Source organism: Vulpes lagopus, chromosome 7, assembly GCF_018345385.1.
Source record: "Vulpes lagopus strain Blue_001 chromosome 7, ASM1834538v1, whole genome shotgun sequence".
In the NCBI taxonomy this organism is placed as follows: Eukaryota; Metazoa; Chordata; class Mammalia; order Carnivora; family Canidae; genus Vulpes; species Vulpes lagopus.
The window spans coordinates 107,709,405-107,729,579 of NC_054830.1; the positions used below are offsets into that span (position 1 = coordinate 107,709,405).

A 20,175-nucleotide genomic window follows, 5' to 3' on the forward strand; every position below is an offset into this window, starting at 1 on the left:
TGTCAGAAACATATTTTTTTTTTTTTTTTTTTGTTGGCCCTGGACATTTTGCCTCTGGCTGGCTGGCTTCTGCTATATTGTTGAAAGCTAGGGATTCTTTATCTCTCCTGTAGTTTTACTAAAAATGGAATTTATGATTTTGTTCTGTTTATATTGTTGATTATATGATATTTGGAGAGGAAGAGGCAAATTGCTAGCTATGTCATGCTGCTGCGTTAGATACTAGGTCTCCAAACAGGCAATTTTGATCAAAGATAGTAGTGTTTCTAGCTATAGAAATCACAGTTGCTACTATTTCATCTTTGTGCCAGGCACAAGGTCCTCTTGGAGCCCATAGGAAGTCACATGGAGCTGGGTCGCTCTACTCATTTATGCCCTCAGGCTGCCAGAGTGGAGATAAATTTAGAGTTACACGATCTGAAGGGTGAGAAGAACAATGAGTCCAACACTGAACCTGGCAGGATTTGGAATAGCTTAAGATACCCTTGATGGGGTCAGGAGGCAGTTCTTCCTCAGATTCTGCTCTATCTATCTAGGTCATCTGTCAGTTTGACCACCAGAAGCATGAAAGCGAAGATGCCAGGCCATGTTTGCTCCAGGTATTCTCGAGGCCATTCCATTCTGACCTCAATCCCAAGTGGGAGTTCTCAATGCCAGCCCCAATCTCCACCCTCTTACCCAAGATTCTGGCAGCCCTGGAGGCACTGCTGGGCCTTTGTCACAAGAAGGGTGTGGTGCTGCTTTCCATCCCATCAGTCCATATAGCCACATCATCATCCTTCTGGTCTAAGGGAGGAAGCAGTGGTGAGAGGGGATAAACTGAAGCTCGTGTTTCTCTGTATTTGGCCCAAATCTACTCCTGGTCCCCCACCTAACTGTGAATGAAAGTATGCTGGCAACCTCCTCTCACCCCCAAACTAAAGAGGCAATCACAGGTTCCATACACATCCTAGACCATCAGGATCAGATCTCCAGTTCCAAGCTTAGCATTCACAATTCTCTACCAGTCTTTTGTGGCTTCTTGACCCATTAAATAACAGTATAAGTTTATTCCATATTTAAGGGTAGAAACTTACAATGCTTGTATTGATACTTTAGGTGTTGAAAAACATAGAAATTTAAGTTCCATTTAATAATACCCCAATTTGGATGTTGAATTTGAGCGGGTTAAACTGAGAACAAATCACCAAGTAGGAATGGAGATGCATCTTACTTGTATCTTAAAAATAGGTTTTCTGGGGGCACCTGAGTGGCTCAATCAGTTAAGCATCTGACTCTTGATTTCAGGTCAGGTCCTGATCTCAGTATCATGAGATTAAGCCTCATGTCAGGGTCCACATTGGGCGTGGAACCTGCTTAAGATTTCTCCCTCTCCCTCTGCCCCTCCCAACTCTCTCTCTCTCTCTCCCTTAAATATTAATCCTGGTACTTTCAGAGCTACCTGGTTAGAAGAAGGTCCTTAAAATGTATATAAGAATTAATATAATCTCTAGTATATTGGAATATCTTTAAACAGAGCATTTTAGGGAAGCCCAGGTGGCTCAGCAGTTTAGCACCACCTTTGGCCTAGGGCCTGATCCTGGGGACCTGGGATCGAGTCCCATGTCGGGCTTCCTTCATGGAGCCTGCTTCTCCCTCTGGCCTGTGTCTCTGCCTCTCTCTCTCTCTCTCTCTCTCTCTCATGAATAAATAAAAATAAAAATCTAAAAAAAACCCACAGCATTTTACATTTATATACACACACATTTATAAGTGTTTGATTTTTATATATGTTTATGATTTAGAATTAGATCTAATCATGCTAAAGGTGTGTTTAATCTGAGCAAAGCTAATCTTAAGTATAAATCAGTTTCAAAAATCAAACAGTCACTTCGTTTCAAACTGGCTTCCTTATTATTTTGAGGACTATCTGGACTATCTTCTCCTTTTCTAAGTCCTGCCCGCACTTGACTTTGGCTCAAGTTCTGCCTCCTCTTGGAAGCCTTCCCAGCCACTTAAGCTAATAGATGAACAAAATGCAAAGTGACTGTCAGCTGCCTCTTTTCAGTGGATGGGATTGCCCACTCAGGGACTGGCCATCACCAACCCAACCCCTTTCCCAGGGCTATGCCCACTCCTGCTACATGAAGAAGTTTGGATTGAGCCTGTATCCCTCAGGTTGTCCTAAAGAACTTACCATTGCTGATTTTAGGTAAGAAGAGCAGTTGTCATTTCTCTAATTGTGTCTTTATTAGTCAAAGGCCATGAGGCCCTGCAGTAAAACTGCAGTTTATGGTGCTGTTTTCTACAGTGCTGCTAATCTTTTCTAGATTCCCATGCAGGGAAATGCCTACCCAGTGCCTGGGAAACAGGCAAGGCTAAAGCCCAGGTTGGCATTTCTGACCAATAGTGAGCACATCCACTTTTTTTTTTTTTTTTTTTTTTTACCCTGGAGTATGGGGGGAAAAAAAGCTATGGATTTGATCTGAAGCTTTAAAAGCTTTTTTTCATTTAGCTAACCTCCCTGGTCTAGATTATTCAGTGGGAAAAATAAGTGTTACTCTGCTAATGCACATTTACAAATGTTGTGTAAGTTCTAAATGTATTTCTTTTTCCAGATGAAGAATTATCATTTGAATCAAGGGAAACATTAAAGTCTCCTCCAATCAGGTTACTAAGAATAGTTGTAATGGGGTTAATGGGGAAATTTATCCATCTTTGCTTGTAGGTTCTACCATTAATTAGTTTAACTCATTTTCCTCCAAGTTTCATGTCAGTATTTTAAGCTTTTGCAAAGATAGCTTTTTAAGAAGGACTTTATCAGCAAGCTCCTTAATAATGGGGCCCTCATTCCTTTGCTCAGGCCTGTTTTTGCATAAAATAGTACATTCTCCCAGCCGGGGAGAACATGCATATACAGTGATGTTTTAGAGTTAAAAAGTCAAAACTGGATTTACATATAACAACGCAATTTAATTTAGCAGGTATGACCTGGCTCAGATCTCTGTTAGAAGATCTCCAATTAGAAATGGCAATTCAGGGGCACCTGGGTGGCTCAGCAGTTGAGCATCTGCCTTTGGCTTGGGGTGTGATCCTGAGGTGGGGGGATTGATTCCCCTCATCGGGTTCCCTGCAGGGAGCCTGCATCTCCCTCTGCCTGTATCTCTGCCTCTGTGCCTCTCATGGATAAATAAATAAAATGTAAAAAAGAAAGAAAGAAAGAAAGAAAGAAAGAAAGAAAGAAAGAAAGAAAGAAAGAAAGAAAGAAAGAAAGAAAGAAAGAGGAAGGAAGGAAAGAAAGAAAGAAAGAAAAAGAAAGAAAAAAGAAAGAAAGAAAGATAGATAGATAGATAGATAGATAGATAGATAGATAGATGGGATCCCTGGGTGGCTCAGCAGTTTAGCGCCTGCCTTTGGCCCAGGACATGATCCTGGAGTCCTGGAGTCGCGGGATCGAGTCCCGCATCGGGCTCCCTGCATGGAGCCTGTTTCTCCCTCTGCCTGTGTCTCTGCCTCTCTCTCTCCCTGTATCTCTCATGAATAAATAAATAAAATATTTAAAAAAAGAAAGAAATAGGGATTCACCTTATATAACCTTTAGAAATCCCCTTGGGAAGCCTCATTCATGCTTCTGGTCAGTAAACCTGCTTAGGCTGAGAGTTCATCATCTGTTACCTCCCAGAGGTGAGCACTACCTGCTGTGCAAGCTCCTCTGAAGGGAAGGTGGCCATTCTTGCCTGTTGGTTTCTGAAAGCCTAATCCTCGCCCCAAATCCTCACCACAACCTGGTCAGGCTGATACTCTCAGTATCCCCATTGTACCTATGGGTGGGAGGGAGAGGCTTCGAGAAGAACAGGGATTTAGGTAGAGAACAACAGCTCACACACTGGGAGCGGAGATTCAAACCCAGGGCTGTGAGACCCGCGAGCCGGGCTCTGAGCCGCGGGGCCTGCTGTGTGTGGGGAGGGCGCGCGGTCCTGCCCAGGCTCCTGTACTCGGCATGTGAGGACCTTCCTGTGTGGAGGTGGCCCTGGGCCTGCCGGGGGCCTGGGTGGAGGTCCCGCTGAGGCCCCTGGTGTTGTGGCGGGAGAGCCGATCAAGTGCACTGTGAATTCAGAGACCTGAGTTCGAATCTCTGTCTTGCCACGGGCCATTCGCAGGACCTTGCTGATGTCACCTAACCTCTGGAAAAAACAGGAGAATCGTATCTTACTGGCTAGCTAAGGTGGTCACTGATGTGAAGATGCTCCGCGTGTGACCTTCATGTCCCTACTCCTCCCTCTGGTGGGTTCTGGTGCTGCCCGGTGTCCACACACATCAACAGTACGTGAGCCCACACAGCTCCCCGGGGCGGGGGTCCCAGTGCGGCCCTCCCACAGGCCCTGCGGTGCCTGCGCTTCACCTGCCTGCACCTGAGGGAGCTGGAGGCTGGAATAGTCACTTGTCTGGTCACAGCTGGGAGGGCCGAGCAGACCTAGCCCAGCCCCAGCTTTGTCCAGAGCCTCGCCTCGCTCTGCGCCGCCCCGGTACCCCGTGAAACCAGGGCCTGCTGGCTGCCTTCGAAGCTCCTCCGAGCAGAAGCAGCCCTCCTCCCTGAGAGGCCTGGTCTGCTGGAGCAGGTGTCCCTGCGGGCGGTGGCCCCGCTCGCCTCCCGCTCCCTCAAGCCCCGGGGAGTGAGCACCGTCCTCAGGGTTCCTGCGCACCCCCCGATCCGGCTACCTGCCGGGTGCTCAGTCTACACCCGCTCGAGGGCCCCAGGCCCAAGGGGTGGGGGGAGGTGGGGGCAGGAGCCTGCAGGTACCCGAGGGTGACGTGGATCCCGGGCGCGGTGCAGGGAGGCAGCCTCGAGATGCTCCAACCCGGCCCTGCTCAGCCCTGCACCTCTGCCTGAAGGAGGCTAACTGCGTGCACCCAGACGTGCCTTGACCCTGTGTTGCTGTGATTAAGTAATTGCGCCCAACGGCACCCAGGAGGGCCGGGGAAGACCGCCTCCAAGGTCTCCATTTCTGAGGCCTGCCCACCTGCTCCAGGGACAATGCTGGTCTGGCCCAACTGCTTAATTATCTTCAGAGGCACTGAAGTTTAAATTAAATTCTAGCCATTTTCATACTAACCTCTTCTGGAGCCTTGAGCTAAGCATTCGGTGAGGCCTGGTGGCAGAAGGCACTGGGGCCACGTGACGGATGAAGTGTTTTCTTCTTTGGCCCTTTAGCTGAAGGACTTCATGAGTTAGAAGAGTCCACCAGTAACTGGCGCCCTGGCCGAGTTTCCAGGTAGCCTGCGGCACTTCTGTGTCAGGTCTGCCATTTTCACACGTCCCCAGTTGAGTGTTCAAATGGGGCTTCAGTTAGAATTTTAACATACACACATACACACACACACACACACACTCACTCACTAGCTGTTATTCTGTTAGACATTAACACTGTAGCTGGGAATACAGAGTTTCTGTCTCCACCTCTACTTTCTATCATTTCCAAGTTGTTTTTTTTTTTTAATCTTTCTGGTTGTCTCCTTGCCTCTGGTTTTCTGTCCTTTCCTCCGAGGGGCCTTTTTAGAGTATCCTTCATCCCCCAGAGTCATCAATAAGCCGACACCAGCTTGAAATACCAATTCCCCCCTTTGAAAGCACTTTAGAAGCTTGGATTTCCTGGCTCCTGGCTCCTCCCTTCCAGAAACCATTACTTATCTGAAACTTCCTCACCAGCTCTTTGCCAGCCCTGGGCCTTGTCTGAGGGACACAGGGAAGATGGCACAACGGTGGCCAGGGGCAGGTGGAACCCATTAACTGATACTCACTTGAGAAGCAGCCCTCTCTGTGTCCCTCAGGACCTATGGCCTGGGCTCACTGCCCCACAAGCAAATATTAACAGATGAGAACACCCCTCTCTCCTCCCTTAGCACCTCACTAGGGCTGCAACAACCCTATGACCACTTTTCTGCCCTATAGTATTGGCACCAGTGCCTCTTTCTCATCCATCAGTTGGGTCGCTCATGATGTATTCCTACCTTTTGTTTTTAAGATTTTATTATTCATGAGAGACACACAGAAAAAGGCAGAGACATAGGCAGAGGGAGAAGCAAGCTCCCTGCGGGGAGCCCGATGCGGGGCTCAATCCCAGTACCCGGGGGATCACACCCTGGGCTGAAGGCATGCGCTCAACCACTGAGCCACCCAGGTGCCCCTCTCCTGTTTTACTTGCTCACTGTCTGCATTCAAATCCAGTCTAGCTCAAAGTCCCTTAAAGCTCTAGGCCTTGGGTGGACCTGGGAGAGGGTGCTCAGGGGGCAAAAGTGATCACGTTTCCTTCCCTGTGCTGTATACCTTCCATGGAGGCGTATGTGCCTTATTTACACTTGCTTATTGCATTTTGTTCATATTTTCCAAACAGACAGGAAAAGTCCACTGGGAGAGCACCAAATTACCTGGGCCCTTCTCTGCCTGAGTGCCAGGCTTTCCTAGGGGAGAAAGCTGTCTTTTTGTCCATTTTGGAGTAATGCGCAGTGGCACTATGCTTTTCTCTAATGAAGCCCCAGCGGCTGCACATGTGATCCAGGCCTCAGGGAGCATAACAGGAAGGCAGCAGGCTGCTTGTGCCTTCCACAGGACTGCTGTTCTCACGCCAAAGCTAATGAAGGCAGAGCCTGGTTTCATCCCTCTAACACTCATCCAGCTGCCTCACCTGCTTCATTGGCAAAGCTTCCTTCACATGCAAGGGCCTGATATTTTGATTTTTTTCCAACCCAGAAACTAGACCAAGTCTATTCACTGCCTCAGTTAATACTGGCTTCCCTCGAGCCCAGTCAATGCAAAGAGCCAGTCCAGCACCCAGGAGCAGCCCAGTAAGAACACAGTCTGGATCCAAATCCTGTCGCTGTCACTTGATAACTGTGTGACTTTGGGAACTTGCAACCACTGTGCTCGTTCGTGCATTCCTGTTTTCTTTTAATATATATATATTTTGGAAAACTATGTGTCCATTCTTAGTAAGTGCTGAGAATACAGGCACAGGGAAAGTCAGACCAAACCCGCCCATCAGGGAGCTTTTCTCTTTGGGAGAAGGCAGCCATATGCTGCAAGTCGAATCTTGTGACCCACCTACCAAATAAGTAAAGGAGAGATACTATTTTCTGTAGCACAAGCATCTCCTCAGGCTTAAGCATAAGGATAAAATGGTAATACGTTATGCAGACAGTTGGGATATGGGAAGAGGAACGTAGATTTGTTAAGTCTCTGCTATATACCAGTAGCTGTGAGCTGTGTTTTACTGATATTATCCCATTCCATGCAATAATGCTGTGAGCTGAGCTTTATTATGCCATGTTGCAAGTGGATAAATTGAAGTCTACAAAAGGCAACAAGAGGGTTATATTATGCTCAGTTAGTAAGTATGTGTCAAGAGCATTCCTCATGCCAGGAACTGGCTGCCTAAGATGCTGGGTCCCATGAGCTGAGCCAGACTTGGGGTGTTTTGTGCTGCTACTATGTAGAGGGGAAGAGGGACAGTGAAGAATTCACAGGTGCGATGAATCCCATCCCAGGAGCAAGACACTGGAAGTCCATAAATGGGCAACTCTTCTCTCCTGAGGGTTAGGGAAGCCCTCTGAGAGATCTGACGGAGAAATTGGCATTAGCACACAAGGAGAGGAGAGTGTTTAGGGTTGCAGCAGCATCTGGAAAGGACAGTGAGGATGGAGCATGGAGCCCAAGGAGGAGAGGAGGGAGATCAGAGGGGGACAGGGCACTGCCATCAATGCACAGGCCACACTATAGATTTGGACTTGCCTGTGGAGTGATGAGGAGCCTCTGAAGTAGCTGAGCAGGAAAGTGACTTGATCACTTTAGAAAGACCACTTTGGCTGCTGGATGGAGAAGGAGAACATAGGATAAAAGACCAGAAACCACTTAGGATCCTGATCCAGTCTTCCTGGTGGGAGGTAAGGGCGGGGATGAGGACTGGAATGAAGGCAGTAGAGCCTGGCGAGAGGCAGAGCACTTTCTGTAGGGATCCACGACACTTCCCAGATGTGTGCCCTGAAGATACAAGTGCCTGGTAGGGCCATTTCCCCACCAGAGGAGGAGGCAGGGATGCTGCCTATACTCCAGGCAGGCTGGAGTGGACTGAGGTCCTGTAAAAACTGATGAGGTCTAACCTGTGGCCACAAGAAGGCAAGTGTGCAATCCCTGAGGAACAGAATGCTGGCAGAGACACTCAGGAGAATAGGGGCAGTTTAAAGTGAGCCAAAGCCTCGGTGGAAGGCAGGAGGGGAAAGAAAGGCAGGTAGGGAACAAAGAGGACAGGCTGGCCTCCTTTACTCCCAAGGTAACCCAGCAGCGAAGGGGATCCAGTCCTAGCCTGCATGAGTGAATCAAATCCTCTTCCAGAGCAGCACCATCTCTTCCTCTGAGGATTCACATGCAAGGGCCTGATGCCTGTGGCCTGAGTGCTGGCTTCTGTCACTGGAAGGAGAGCTCAGATACCCCTCTTGAGAAATCCCAAGGATTGGTCTACCTCAGGGCACCAAGTGAAAATGGCAGGTGGCTGTGGTTTTGTAAAGGTTTTCTTCTCCCCCAAAAGTTGTTTTTCCCCAAGGAAGGAATGGAGTGTGTGGGAGGTACCCTTTGAATCCCCCCATTTCTGAAAACATCAATCCTCAGTTCATACCTTTATCCAAGACTATGACAGGAACCTTAAAAGGCAGGCAGCCCCCTCCCCTGCCCGTTGCTAGTGTGTCTTTTGTGGCTGGAATACCCAGTCTTAACAAATAGTGCTCTGCAGGCTATCATCTTTCTTTCTTTCCCTGGGATGTATCTAGCTCCAGGACAACTGTGCCTGACTTTGTCCCCAAAAGGACCATTGAGTGGAGGACACAGCAAGTGAATAGGACTCACTAATTGAGTGCCTCCTATCTCTGTTCCAGCTTTCTGATCTCTCTCCACCCAAGCCAATGGCGTCTTGCTTGTGCACCTTTCCCTGAGTGACAGATTCGCTCTTTTAAGATTCCAGTGCCTGATTCCATCAGCCATCCAGAGCCTGTGTACTTTGGAAAGCCTGTGGGAAATTCAGCAGTCTTCTAAAGATATAGATTACCTGCACATCTGTCAGGGTTTAGTTAAACATGACTGACTAATTTATCCTGCAGTGTGAGACAGGGATTCATTTCCTTTGCAAGTTGACTTGGCAATTTTCTCTGCTCAGAGAACATTTAGAATAGATGGTGTGCATGGCAATTGAGAAGAAATAGATGCTATTAATTTTCGATTTTCAAATGTGAGATTGACTCTAGAGCCCACACCCCACTCCCATCAGGAAAACAGACCACATCCTCTCCCGACATGAGCTGTTTGGCATCTGAAAAGTCATAAAAGTGAGTGCTCTATCCTGAGCTTTGGAGTTGGGGCTGCCAATCAGTGTGTCACCATGGACCTGCTCTTGAAGCAAACCCTTGAGTCACAGTCCCCTTCTGGCTATGTGCATGGCTTAGCATGAGATGCTGGTTCCTGGCTTGAGCAGCTGTAGGATCTTCCTCCACCCAACTGTAAGCACCAAAGGAGGATGGGAGTGCCTGAGTGGTGCAGTCGGTTGAGCAGTTGAGTGTCTGCCTTTTGGTTTCGGCTCAGGTCTTGATCTCAGGGTTATGAGATCTTAATCTCTCTCCCTCTCCCCCATGTTCATGCTCTTTCGCTCTCTAAAATAAACTCCCAAAATTAAAATACCAAAGGGAAGGAGTATCAGGAGGTATCAGATACATCATATCATGATGAAAATCAAAAAGTTGGAAATCCCAAAGGGATAGCTGACTTCATCCAATGTTATTTGGCATTGAGGAAACACTATACTTGTGCTATCCCACATGGTCTCCCAGCCGTGTGTGACTGTGGAGCACTTGGAATGCAGTGGATGTGACTGGAAAACTAGATTTTAACTTTTTTATTTATTTAAATTATTGTTAATGCAAATAGGCACATCTGGCTCATGGCAGCTATACTGGATAGTGCAGGCATCCATTTTCCCCAGCCTCTTATGTGGCTAACGCCAGTTTGGTTGAGGTTTGTTTGTCTTACTGGCTTTCTGAATGCTGTGATGTGTGCTTGGGGCTTATCTATAAACCTCCCATTAAATCATAGCTGGCCCATGCTGAACAACTGATATGTACCATGTGCTATGTAAGTCCTCTACATACTTGGTCCACTTCATGGCCACGTAATGATACCCTAGGTTTACAGAGGAGGACACTGAGGTCCTGAGAAGTAGTGACTTCTTAGGGTCAGACAGTGAGGAAGTAGTAAAGCTGGGATTCATTACAGGGGCACTGTGAGCACAGAGCTGTTCTACTTTGCTGCCTGGAAACGACAGGTCTTAGTCCCATTACCTGGCTGGTGTTTTAGGATACAGTCGTGTCCTAGTTGTTAAAAGCAAGGCTAAGCATCTTGAGGTCCTTAATAACATGAATATGAATAATGCATACCCTCCATGCCTTACAGAGTATAGATCTGGATCCTGGCTGGAATGAGGAGAGCAGTTATGGGAGCACTAAGATTCTACAGACTCAGCCTGGGCTTGCTCACCACACCTCTCCCCCCAATCCCCTAGTCAAGTGGAGAGTCAGGAAGAACTTTCCACCTGAGGTCTGGGAAGTTTGGCTGTATTCTCGGAAGAAGATCCGTAGGATACTGTTCTCTTCTTTGGGAGGCAGATGGAGGCTGACGACCTCAATTCAGTGAGAGCCTGCATTGATTGAAGGCTGGACTGGAGTTTTGGCAAGACTGTCTACTCATTCCTCTTTGCCCCCATGCCTTTCAGTAGACAGCCTGATGCTGGGGATCTGTCTAGACTGGCAGTCCAGCCTTTATTTACATCCCATCAGCTCCATGAGATATTCAGAACTTGGTTCAGTGCTATAATGGTGTTTTGCTTGGCTTCTGTGCTGCCTGGCTCCTGTAGCTTTAGAATTTGCAAAAAGACAGTTGTGGGGTTCATGTCTTTGTCCCTTTTTTGTATATTTTTTTTATTGGAGTTCAATTTGCCAACATATAGCATAACATCCAGTGCTCATTCTGTCAAGTGCCCCCCTCAGTGCCTGTGTCTTTGTCCCTTCTTATTGGAATTTTGGCCACTTGGGTCTCCAATTTCTGCCCCTCCAGATGCTAACGGTGGGTTTTTCCACCCCTTGGCAGTAGGCCACTGCCTGGACCCTTCATCAGAATTTTCTATACCCGGCATTTGGGTAATATCTGGAAGGGAGGGTGGATCAGCTCCCTTACCCACATCATTGTTCCTCCTTTGGAGATTTTCCCCTCAAGCCCTACTTTAGCACCCTAGAGACCGTCACAGAGCTTGCACCCTCCTACCCATCCATCCATCTAGGTTTTCTTCCTATTTTCAAACAGAGTACTCCTTGGCTCCAGTTCCTATGATGAACCCCAAAGAGGAGCCTCATAGTTATAGATAGGCTGTGTGCAAATAGAAAGGACTCTTGCATGAAGGTGACATCCAAATGTCTGTAGGGGAAAGTCAAGTCAGTCTACCAGAAGGCCAGCAAAATAGACCACATGCACAAATCCCAACCTTGGGATAAAATAAAATTTATAAGCTGTTGTTACTGGGATCTTTCAGAGTTCTAGGCACCCTAGGATGTTCACTATTCCTGAGTGTTAATCTCTTGGCATGAGCATAGTGGAAAATGTGATCTCCAGCAAACTGCTACAGCAAGTTCTATCGAGTTAGCGTGAGGGATCTGTGACAGTCTTTGGAGGCTGGTGCACAACTGTGAGACCATTAGCATTGATTTTAACAGCTCAGAGGTAGTCCAGATTCAGTTCTGAACAATGTGGTTTACCCTAGGAGTCTCGGTTTTCTGTCGAGCTCCTTACCTGTGATGGCAGCATCTTTGGGCTGTTTTCGTGGGGCGGGAGGGGGGGAGCTGCTAAGGGGTTGCATCATGGTTGGAGAGGGAGGTTTGTTTTGAGCGTGGCTTTGTGGATGGCATTGCATGTTGAGGCCAGAGAGTTAGTGAGAGGAAAGTCCATGGGAAAAGTCCATGCGAAAGTCACTGTTTCTTCCATTTGTTCTTCTGCAGCCTGCACGGATAAGGAGTTGAGGAACCTTGCTTCCCGGCTGAAAGACTGGTTTGGAGCCCTTCACGAGGATGCCAACAGAGTCATCAAGCCCACCAGCTCTGATGGAGCCCAAGGCAGTAAGCCCACCTCACTGTCATGAATTTAGTTCATTTTATATACCGTGTTTCCTTAGTTACTGGACCCTGTGGATTTAGCAATAGCACTTCCGGGTAATCAAAGAAAGTACATTAAATGTACACACTGACTTAACATATTTTCTTGAATCCAAAGCATTTCCCCTTCTTCCATATAACAACTTACTTTTTTTAATGTCTGGCCACAAAACTATCCTATGCTTAGTATAGATTTTGGAAAATACATTAAGGGTATATAAAAATACAAAAATTATTTAAACTATTTAACAACTGTAAGCATGTTGTGGTATATACTTCCATTTTTTTTTCCTTTCCATACAGGAAAAAAAAATCATCTGTGTCTTTGTATATATATACAACACACACTTCACAGGCTGTTTTATGACCTTATATCACCTCGCAGCATACCTGGACCTTCTATTTTGTTGAGCAGTATTACACTTTGTAACAGCTTACATAGAATCCCAAGTTACAGGCATAATTTATTTAATCAGACCTCTGTATTGGAGTGTTGAAGTCATTCCTGATGTTCAACTTTTATAAGCAACACTGTATATCTTTGATAATTTATCCCCTCCTCCTTGAGTGCATTGGCAGAGCATATATTTGGAGACTCTTCATAAGTTAAAGGGAAAACTCAGAGTGGGTCAGCATCTTTGTACCTTGTTGGAGTCTCTTAGTGCCTTGAACTCAAAGACCATTGAGGGTAAGCTTCTCCACAATGTGTTCCATTGGCTCAGACTGTCATACTCAACAACACAGCTTTTCAATGACCTAGAGTTTTGCAACTGTTGGGATCTAGAGCTTAACCACTTTGGCCAGCATGCAAATGATCACCTTAATTTTGAGTTATTCTTTGCAGCTTGTAGCTATATTTGCTGGTGGAGAATATTGATCTAGGGGACCAATTCTTTCACTAGTTTGGATCTTGCTCCTCAGGATCTAAGTATCCAAAGAGTGGTTTCAGGTGGTTGAGTCTGTGGAAAAGAAGAAGATAGTTTCTTCTTCTTCCATTCCTGCCAGAGGCTTCCTTGGGAGTTTGTGAACAATTAATTCACAGATGGTCTAGAGGAAGTTTTCCCTGGAATCATCTAGGAGCAGCCAGGCCCTCAGGCTTTCTGAACAACCTTTCAAGGAAGAGCAGATTGATGTGCAGAGAGCTGCTCCTTGCAGCCTCGAGTCCCAGGAGACTCCTTTGCAGACAGCTGGGGAACTAGCAAAAGACCTGCCCTTGGCCAGAAGCAAATTGAGTCCCCAAAGAGGCTTTTAGATTTGATGTCCTGAAGTAATTGCAGTGAAGGGAATATAAAGGAATAAGGCTTGGTTAGCCCACAAGGCCATAGAAGGGATAGATGTTTTAATCAGTTTAGGAGTTATGAAGAAGAAACCACAGATCCTTACAAGTCCCACATGCTTGGGGCCGACGAGAAAGGCTATTTTCTTTCCTCCACCTCTTGATAACAGATGCAGATGCCTTTTCTCTAGAACCTTCCAAATGGGCATTGGGGGACGGGGCTTGACCTTTAGACTGACTACTGCCCAACAAACTTGGCACTTCTTTTTGGTGGTTACTGAGCAGTAAGCTTCTCTTTGCCATGTATTAAAATGTTAATATCCTATAAAATTGATGCATATTACCTAATATATTCTATATAAAACTGTGGAGCCATTTCGTGTCAGAGTAAATCATCTTGCTTTCCTTAGCAGCCCTAAGGACATCCTCATCATAGAGATTGTTCAATCATGACCTTCAAAGAACAGGCCACATTTTGTCCCCAAGTTTTCCTTGAGAAGGGGGAAGTTTTCTAGGCCATGTTCTAAAGTATCAATGGGAATAAAGTTAAAAATTGATTTTAATTTTTAATAAAAATTGATTTTTATGTTGGAAGGGCCAAACTCTGCAGTAAGTAGCTGGAGAACTTCTCTTAACAAATGCTTTCACTGAGCACTTCCTACGTGCTTGCACTGGCGGAGGCTACTTGTGGCAGTCTCTGCCCTTGAGGAGCTTAACATCTAATGAAATGATGAACTGACAGTAAAAGGAAGCAGAGGGTTCTAGGAGAGCTCAGAGGTGGTGGTGCTGCACTAACTTTACTGGTTTCTGGACAGTATAGGCCCTTTTTTAAAAAAAGGTGGGGGAGGGGCTTTTAAAAGGGTTTAAGCACTTTGCTATATGTTCTACATCCTTCAAGCATGGACTGGTAATGCACATAGGTACCCCTCACCACCCGCCCCTGCTAAGCAGAGAGTGGGCAGTCAACTGCATTAGGACCTTAGCCATGGCCGCTGTATCACCTGCCTTGCGCTGCCCATCCTCAAGCATGGCCCACAAGCCAGCTGGATGTCCTCAGGGTAGGAGGATCATGTGAGGTAGAGGCAACTCTGGGAGAAGAGGGATTGAGAATGTAGATTCAGGGCAGGGCCACCTGCCTTGGAAGCCCAGCTCACAGGTCAAGCCCAAACCCTGAACAAATAACTTAAGCCTTGAGGTTTTTTTTTTTTTTTCTTCCCATCTGTAAGGTAGAGGGGATACAGCATTTTCAAGGACTCATAGAAGTTTTCAGTGAGATAATTAAAAATAAGGCACTTAGAGGCATACCTTAAATAACACAGAAGTGAACTTTTATCGAAATTTTCCTGGGAAAATAAAACCACTTCTACAAATCCAACTTATGGAACAACTCAAAATTGCATAGTGCTTTTGATTCTGAAAGAAAGACCAATTTTAGATTTGGGGCAGGCCCTCTCTGGGGGTTGTCTACAGTAGACTCAATATCCTGAGTGTTAAGCAAAGTGTTATTATTCTAGTGCATACGGTTCCCATTGTGGAAACAAATAATTCTTTAAGAAAACTACCCCTCCTCCCCCAGGGAAATAAGAAAGAAATTATTGTCTGAGTCAATTTGGATTCCATATCATGTATCTCTTGAGGGGACTGCAGAAAAGAAGAATGGGGAACAGAGGCAGGTACCTGGCTTGTTTTCCCATTAATGTTCAGACTGCTTGGATTTAACAGTCCTTTGGGACGTAATCAGTGCCGCTGGATTGTGCTATATAGTTTCATTCTACTGCCATCTTTTTTTTTTTTTTTTACAATAGTTTTTGTTTTGGTTTTTCAAATATTTTCCCCTAAATATAAAAGTATAGCTTGCAGAATTATAAGTTTTTCCTTTTACTTACCCTGTTTGTACTCTTCCTTTGGGCCATACCCTTGTTTTAAGCAAGTCTGGTAAATGAAAACTCATATTTACATCACAGATGAATTAGTGTTGGGGACTGGTTCCCTTTGGGACATACTTTCCTCAAATGCTGACTTTTGTTTAAGGGCATTTTAAGTGATTTTATTTAAAACCCCCAACCAACAATATCTTCTAGTAGGGTGCCTCCAGCCTCAGGAAAGGATGGGTTGGAGGTGGGCCATGGGCTTCCTCTTGGGTAGGGCCAGCTCAGGCTTGGTGGCTGCCTGAGATGTACCCTTCTCTCCACAGGATTTGACACCAGCATCCTGCCAATCTGCAAGGACTCCCTAGGCTGGATGTTCAACAAGTTGGACATGAACTATGACCTCCTGCTTGACCACTCAGAGATCAATGCCATCTACCTGGATAAGTATGAGCCCTGCATCAAGCCTCTCTTCAACTCCTGTGATTCCTTCAAGGATGGCAAGCTCTCCAACAATGAGTGGTGCTACTGCTTCCAGAAGCCTGGAGGTAAGGCAGAAGAAGGGGCATGTCTGGAGCTCAGGGCAGCCACACTGGGCACGGAAGGCCTGCATATCACATACTAGGGAGGCAGGCGGAGGTCAGCAGGCAGAAGGACATTCAGCCAATTGAATGGCAGATCCAGACTCTTTTCTTCTCATTTATTTCTATCATATATTAGAAAACCCAAGAACATAATGAAAAAGTCCATTTCCTCAGTCTCCCTTTGGGAATATCTCTTAACCATCTTGTGCCTCAGCTATTTCATCTGTAAAATGAGTGTAGAAACTTTTGTTATATAACTCCCCAAATCACTGTGAGATCCTTAATGTGAGAAATACTGTACAAATGTAAAAGTACTATAATTCCCCTTGTCACATGACTTCCCCATGCTCCCCCTTAGAGAAGGCCTCTTGTCAGCTTCTCTAGGTTAAATATGGATTTACTTCGAATCTCATAGGCAAGCACGTTTTGGTTATAAACTCCAGCTAACTTAGGAAAGAGATAAGATTTGAGGGGAAATACAAAGAATACAGGAGTATCTTATGTCATGATTTCCCTATAGCCTCTTAGGAATCCAGAGGCAGGAACTCTAAGTCTCCTGGAGGGGCCACATGGTCTGGCCTTTACTTCTTCTGTCTTCACTTCCTAGAGTTATAAACACAGGTGTGGTGATCCACAGCTAAGTGGACTACCCATGAGTAGCTTGTATCTGAATTCCAGTCTCAAGCCTCAATTCTGGCGTAGCAAGCATCAGGTACTATGGATCATCTACTATAAGCATGGCTGTGAGAACCCGCCCCCAGGAGTGGAAGGAAGATGGCTATGAATATTACAGTTTTAAAATTAGATGTGTGTGTATGCCCACATGTGTTCAGAGTCGCTATACACAGAGCAGAAAATGTAGGCATTACAAAAGGGCACTCAGGGTAAAGTACATGTATTTGTTTATAAGACTACAAGATACATTCCTAAAAGCAGAATTACTAGGCAGAGGGCATATGCATTTTTAATTTAGGTAATAGTTCCAATTGCCTTTCCAAAAAAGACTGTACCAATTTTTATTCTTATCAAGAATACCTAGTTCTGTGGTGTCATTTTTGGTGTTTTTAGGAATTTTCTCTAAATGGAGGACATTAGTCCTCTTCTGGTTACTTGTATTGCAAATATTTTTCCCCCAACTTTGACTTGGTGCATTTTTGTTAGGAAGAAAATTTTTAAATGGAATAATGAAGTTTCTCCACCTTTGATGGAAGGCTTACATTAAGGTTAGAAAGGTATTTTGTACAATGAAATACTAAAGCAATTTATTTGTGTTTTCCTCAGTATCTTTTGGTTGGTTGGTTGGTTACTGAAATCTTTTTCACTTTAGATTTTTTCAGTGTGTGGTCAAGTAGGGTCCCAGCCGACCCTTCAGTTACCTCTCTAGTTTTGACTAACCCATCTTCCTCCTCTAATGTGAATGCTCCCTTTATTGTATATAAAGCTTCTTTATGTAGATCCCTCTAGTCCTACATCTTGAGGAGCCACCCTCTCCTGCCACTCATTTTTCTTTCAGATTTTTCCTGGATATTCTTATGCCTTTTGTATTTGAACTCTTTGAACTTTAGAAGCAAGCAAAGTAAGATGACTCCAGAGAAAATTGAGAGCTATGTAATATTTAATCCTTTTATTCTACAACAGCATCTATTAACCAATGGAGTTACATTTTTAAGTTTTATTCTCACTGATACTATACTTCCCTTATATTTATTCTCCTTGTAAATGAAATTGATTTTTTCCTAGTATATGTCCTTGCTGGTGGTTGTTTCAGTATCAATTTTGTTTGCAGTCACCTTACTAAATTCTTCTTTTGTTTGGAGTAATTATCTTGGTTGGTTTCCTTTGATTTTTCAGGTATGCAATCGTATCCTTTGCCAAGTGATTATTTATTTTTCTATTTTTATACCCCATCTCTTTCTGTTTTCTCATGCTATCAGCTAGTATTTCCAAATCAGTGTCAAATGATAGCCATGTTCTTATCTTAATAAAAATTAAGTTCTTATCTAATAAAAATACTTGGAGTGATTCAATACTAAGATGGCTTGAGTCCATAAGACATCATGTGACTTTTGCTTATTTAGGCTAAACTGAACCCTGGGTAAGTCTCAGGATGCCTAGATGGCTCAGTGGTTGAAAGTCTGCCTTAGGCTTGGGTCCTGATCTTGGGATCCTGAGATGAAGTCCAGCATCAGGCTCCCCGCAGGCAGCCTGCTTCTCCCTCTGCCTGTGTCTCTGATGAATAAATAAATAATCTTTAAAAAAATAAGCAAAGTCTCAGTGCTAGGGCTTACCTCAGAGGTGTGGCGGCAGGACCCTGAGAGTGAGGTTACTGCCTTTACCAAGAGTCAGAGGTGGTCACTGTGCCATGTGGATGTTCTTGTGTGGGCCATCCTTTGACCAACAGCTGAAGGAGGCCAGACGCCCCTTGCATGGCATATAATGGCATCTAAGTAGAAGTGGAGCCAAGTACCATTAAAAAAAATTTTTTTGTAGTTCCTTTTTTGTTTCTCATTTTTGTGCATTTCTCTCTTTCTTAAGTAAGGTTCTTTATTTTTTGTTGGGTTCCCATCACCTCCCTCCTTGACCCAGAACCAGCGCTGGCAGTTAGTTCTATTTGTTCCCCACATTTCTTCATATTTACTGTTGATTAATATATGTTATATACTCAAAACTAAATTTTTTCTCCAAGGCACTCTTTTAGCCATAGACCATAGGTACTACATATGTGGTATTTTTATGAGGATAAATGTGTAGCTATTCTACAAGTAAGAAAGACTAAGTGCTTCTTAGGCCCCAGAAAATTTTGAGAGCACACTTTGTTTTTGATATTTTTTCCTCTAGAATTCTCACTGGAATTATAACCCTTGAAATACCACTTGAATATTTGCTTTTTAAAAAAAATACAGAAACAAAGATGCTAAGGATAAACTTCCTGCAGCCAGAGTTTCTTGTACTGTTATCTTTAAACATGATTCTCCAAGCACTGGGTTTAGCTATAGAATAATGGGAACCCATGCTTATTCTTTTCCCTTTTGAGGACATGAATTTTCTCAGACGTGAATTAGTTTGGCTCAGGCTATAGATCTTTTTCTGGAGACATGTCATGCATTGTAAGCTCTGGAATTAGAATTTTGGTTCCATTTGATTAGTCTTCCCTTAGGAGCATCAGTAACATACATGTTGTGCGTAAGTTCTGTGGCTTCAGACACAGCCTTCCTTTAAGTGTTTAATTTTCTTCAATGTCATTTTTGTCCTTGAGTCTTTCTATCTGAATTGAGCTCCAGTATCACACAGTGTCTTTTTAGCATCCTTGACTACTTAGAGAAGTCTTTGGTAACTCTTATCATCTGCTCAGCAGCCATTTTTTCTATTAGAATTCTTCTGGAGTTCAGTCTTGCTCTTAACTCTTTTCTTGCAGCAGTTTCTAGTAGGTCTCAGTCTGATTCATGTCTCCTTGCTGAAAGAGAAGCAGAATTTTTACATTTACCATGGGACACTTTGAGGAACTGACCTCAATTCCAGAAACCATGTTTCTGTAAATGCAGGTGACTTGTGCTGTCTTCAGGAACAGTCTTCCAAATGCCTATGGTTTCACACAAAGATATTCCTTTCTATTTGCAAAATAGGAATAATAACAGTGCCTACTCTGTAGGATTATTGTTCTAGAACATTTTCTGGTACCTTTGTCCTAGTAAATGCTACCTTTAATCTTCAAAGATGGCATTTGTTTCTCTTTCTTGTTTTCAGTTGTTCTCTTTCTCTGATAGTCAAAGTGAACAAGGTATATTAGCTTTTCTCAAGGAACAAACCAGACTGGGTGGTGATGTGCAGTCTACGGGGTAAGAGATGTAAAGAGATGCTCGAGTACTTCCTACAGGCCCAAAGTTTCTTGAACAGAAATAGTGTAAGTGCCCTCAAAATCAGAACAGTCTGGAGGCTCTTGAAGACATAGCAGAGCACCCCCACCCCTACAGCCACAGGATCTGCACAGGCAAGTCATGGTAATGCTCAAGAACTGGTGAGGCTATCTTGCTTTAAGCTTAAAATGGATTTGTAGGAGAACCACACACTCTCATATGCCCTACTTAGCCTTGAGCTCCCCCTACCCATCTTTTACCACAATAGGTATTTTATTTTATTTTTTTTGGGGGGGGGGGCACTTGGCGGGATGAGCACTGGGTGTTATGCTGAATGTTGGCACATTGAACTCCAATAAAAAAAATAAAAAAAAAAACCC

The 20,175-nt window shown here is 44.7% G+C and overlaps 1 protein-coding gene across 2 annotated transcripts in view; it reads left to right on the forward strand.

Moving 5' to 3' along the window:
- SPOCK1 (SPARC (osteonectin), cwcv and kazal like domains proteoglycan 1) overlaps positions 1–20,175 on the forward strand; it is a 498,184-nt gene that overhangs the window by 465,839 nt on the left and 12,170 nt on the right. For both annotated transcript variants that reach the window (XM_041764681.1, XM_041764682.1), the window contains 2 exons: positions 12,061–12,177; positions 15,684–15,905. In XM_041764681.1, the coding sequence (XP_041620615.1) occupies positions 12,061–12,177; positions 15,684–15,905 (339 nt within the window). The remainder of the gene's footprint in view (positions 1–12,060; positions 12,178–15,683; positions 15,906–20,175) is intronic.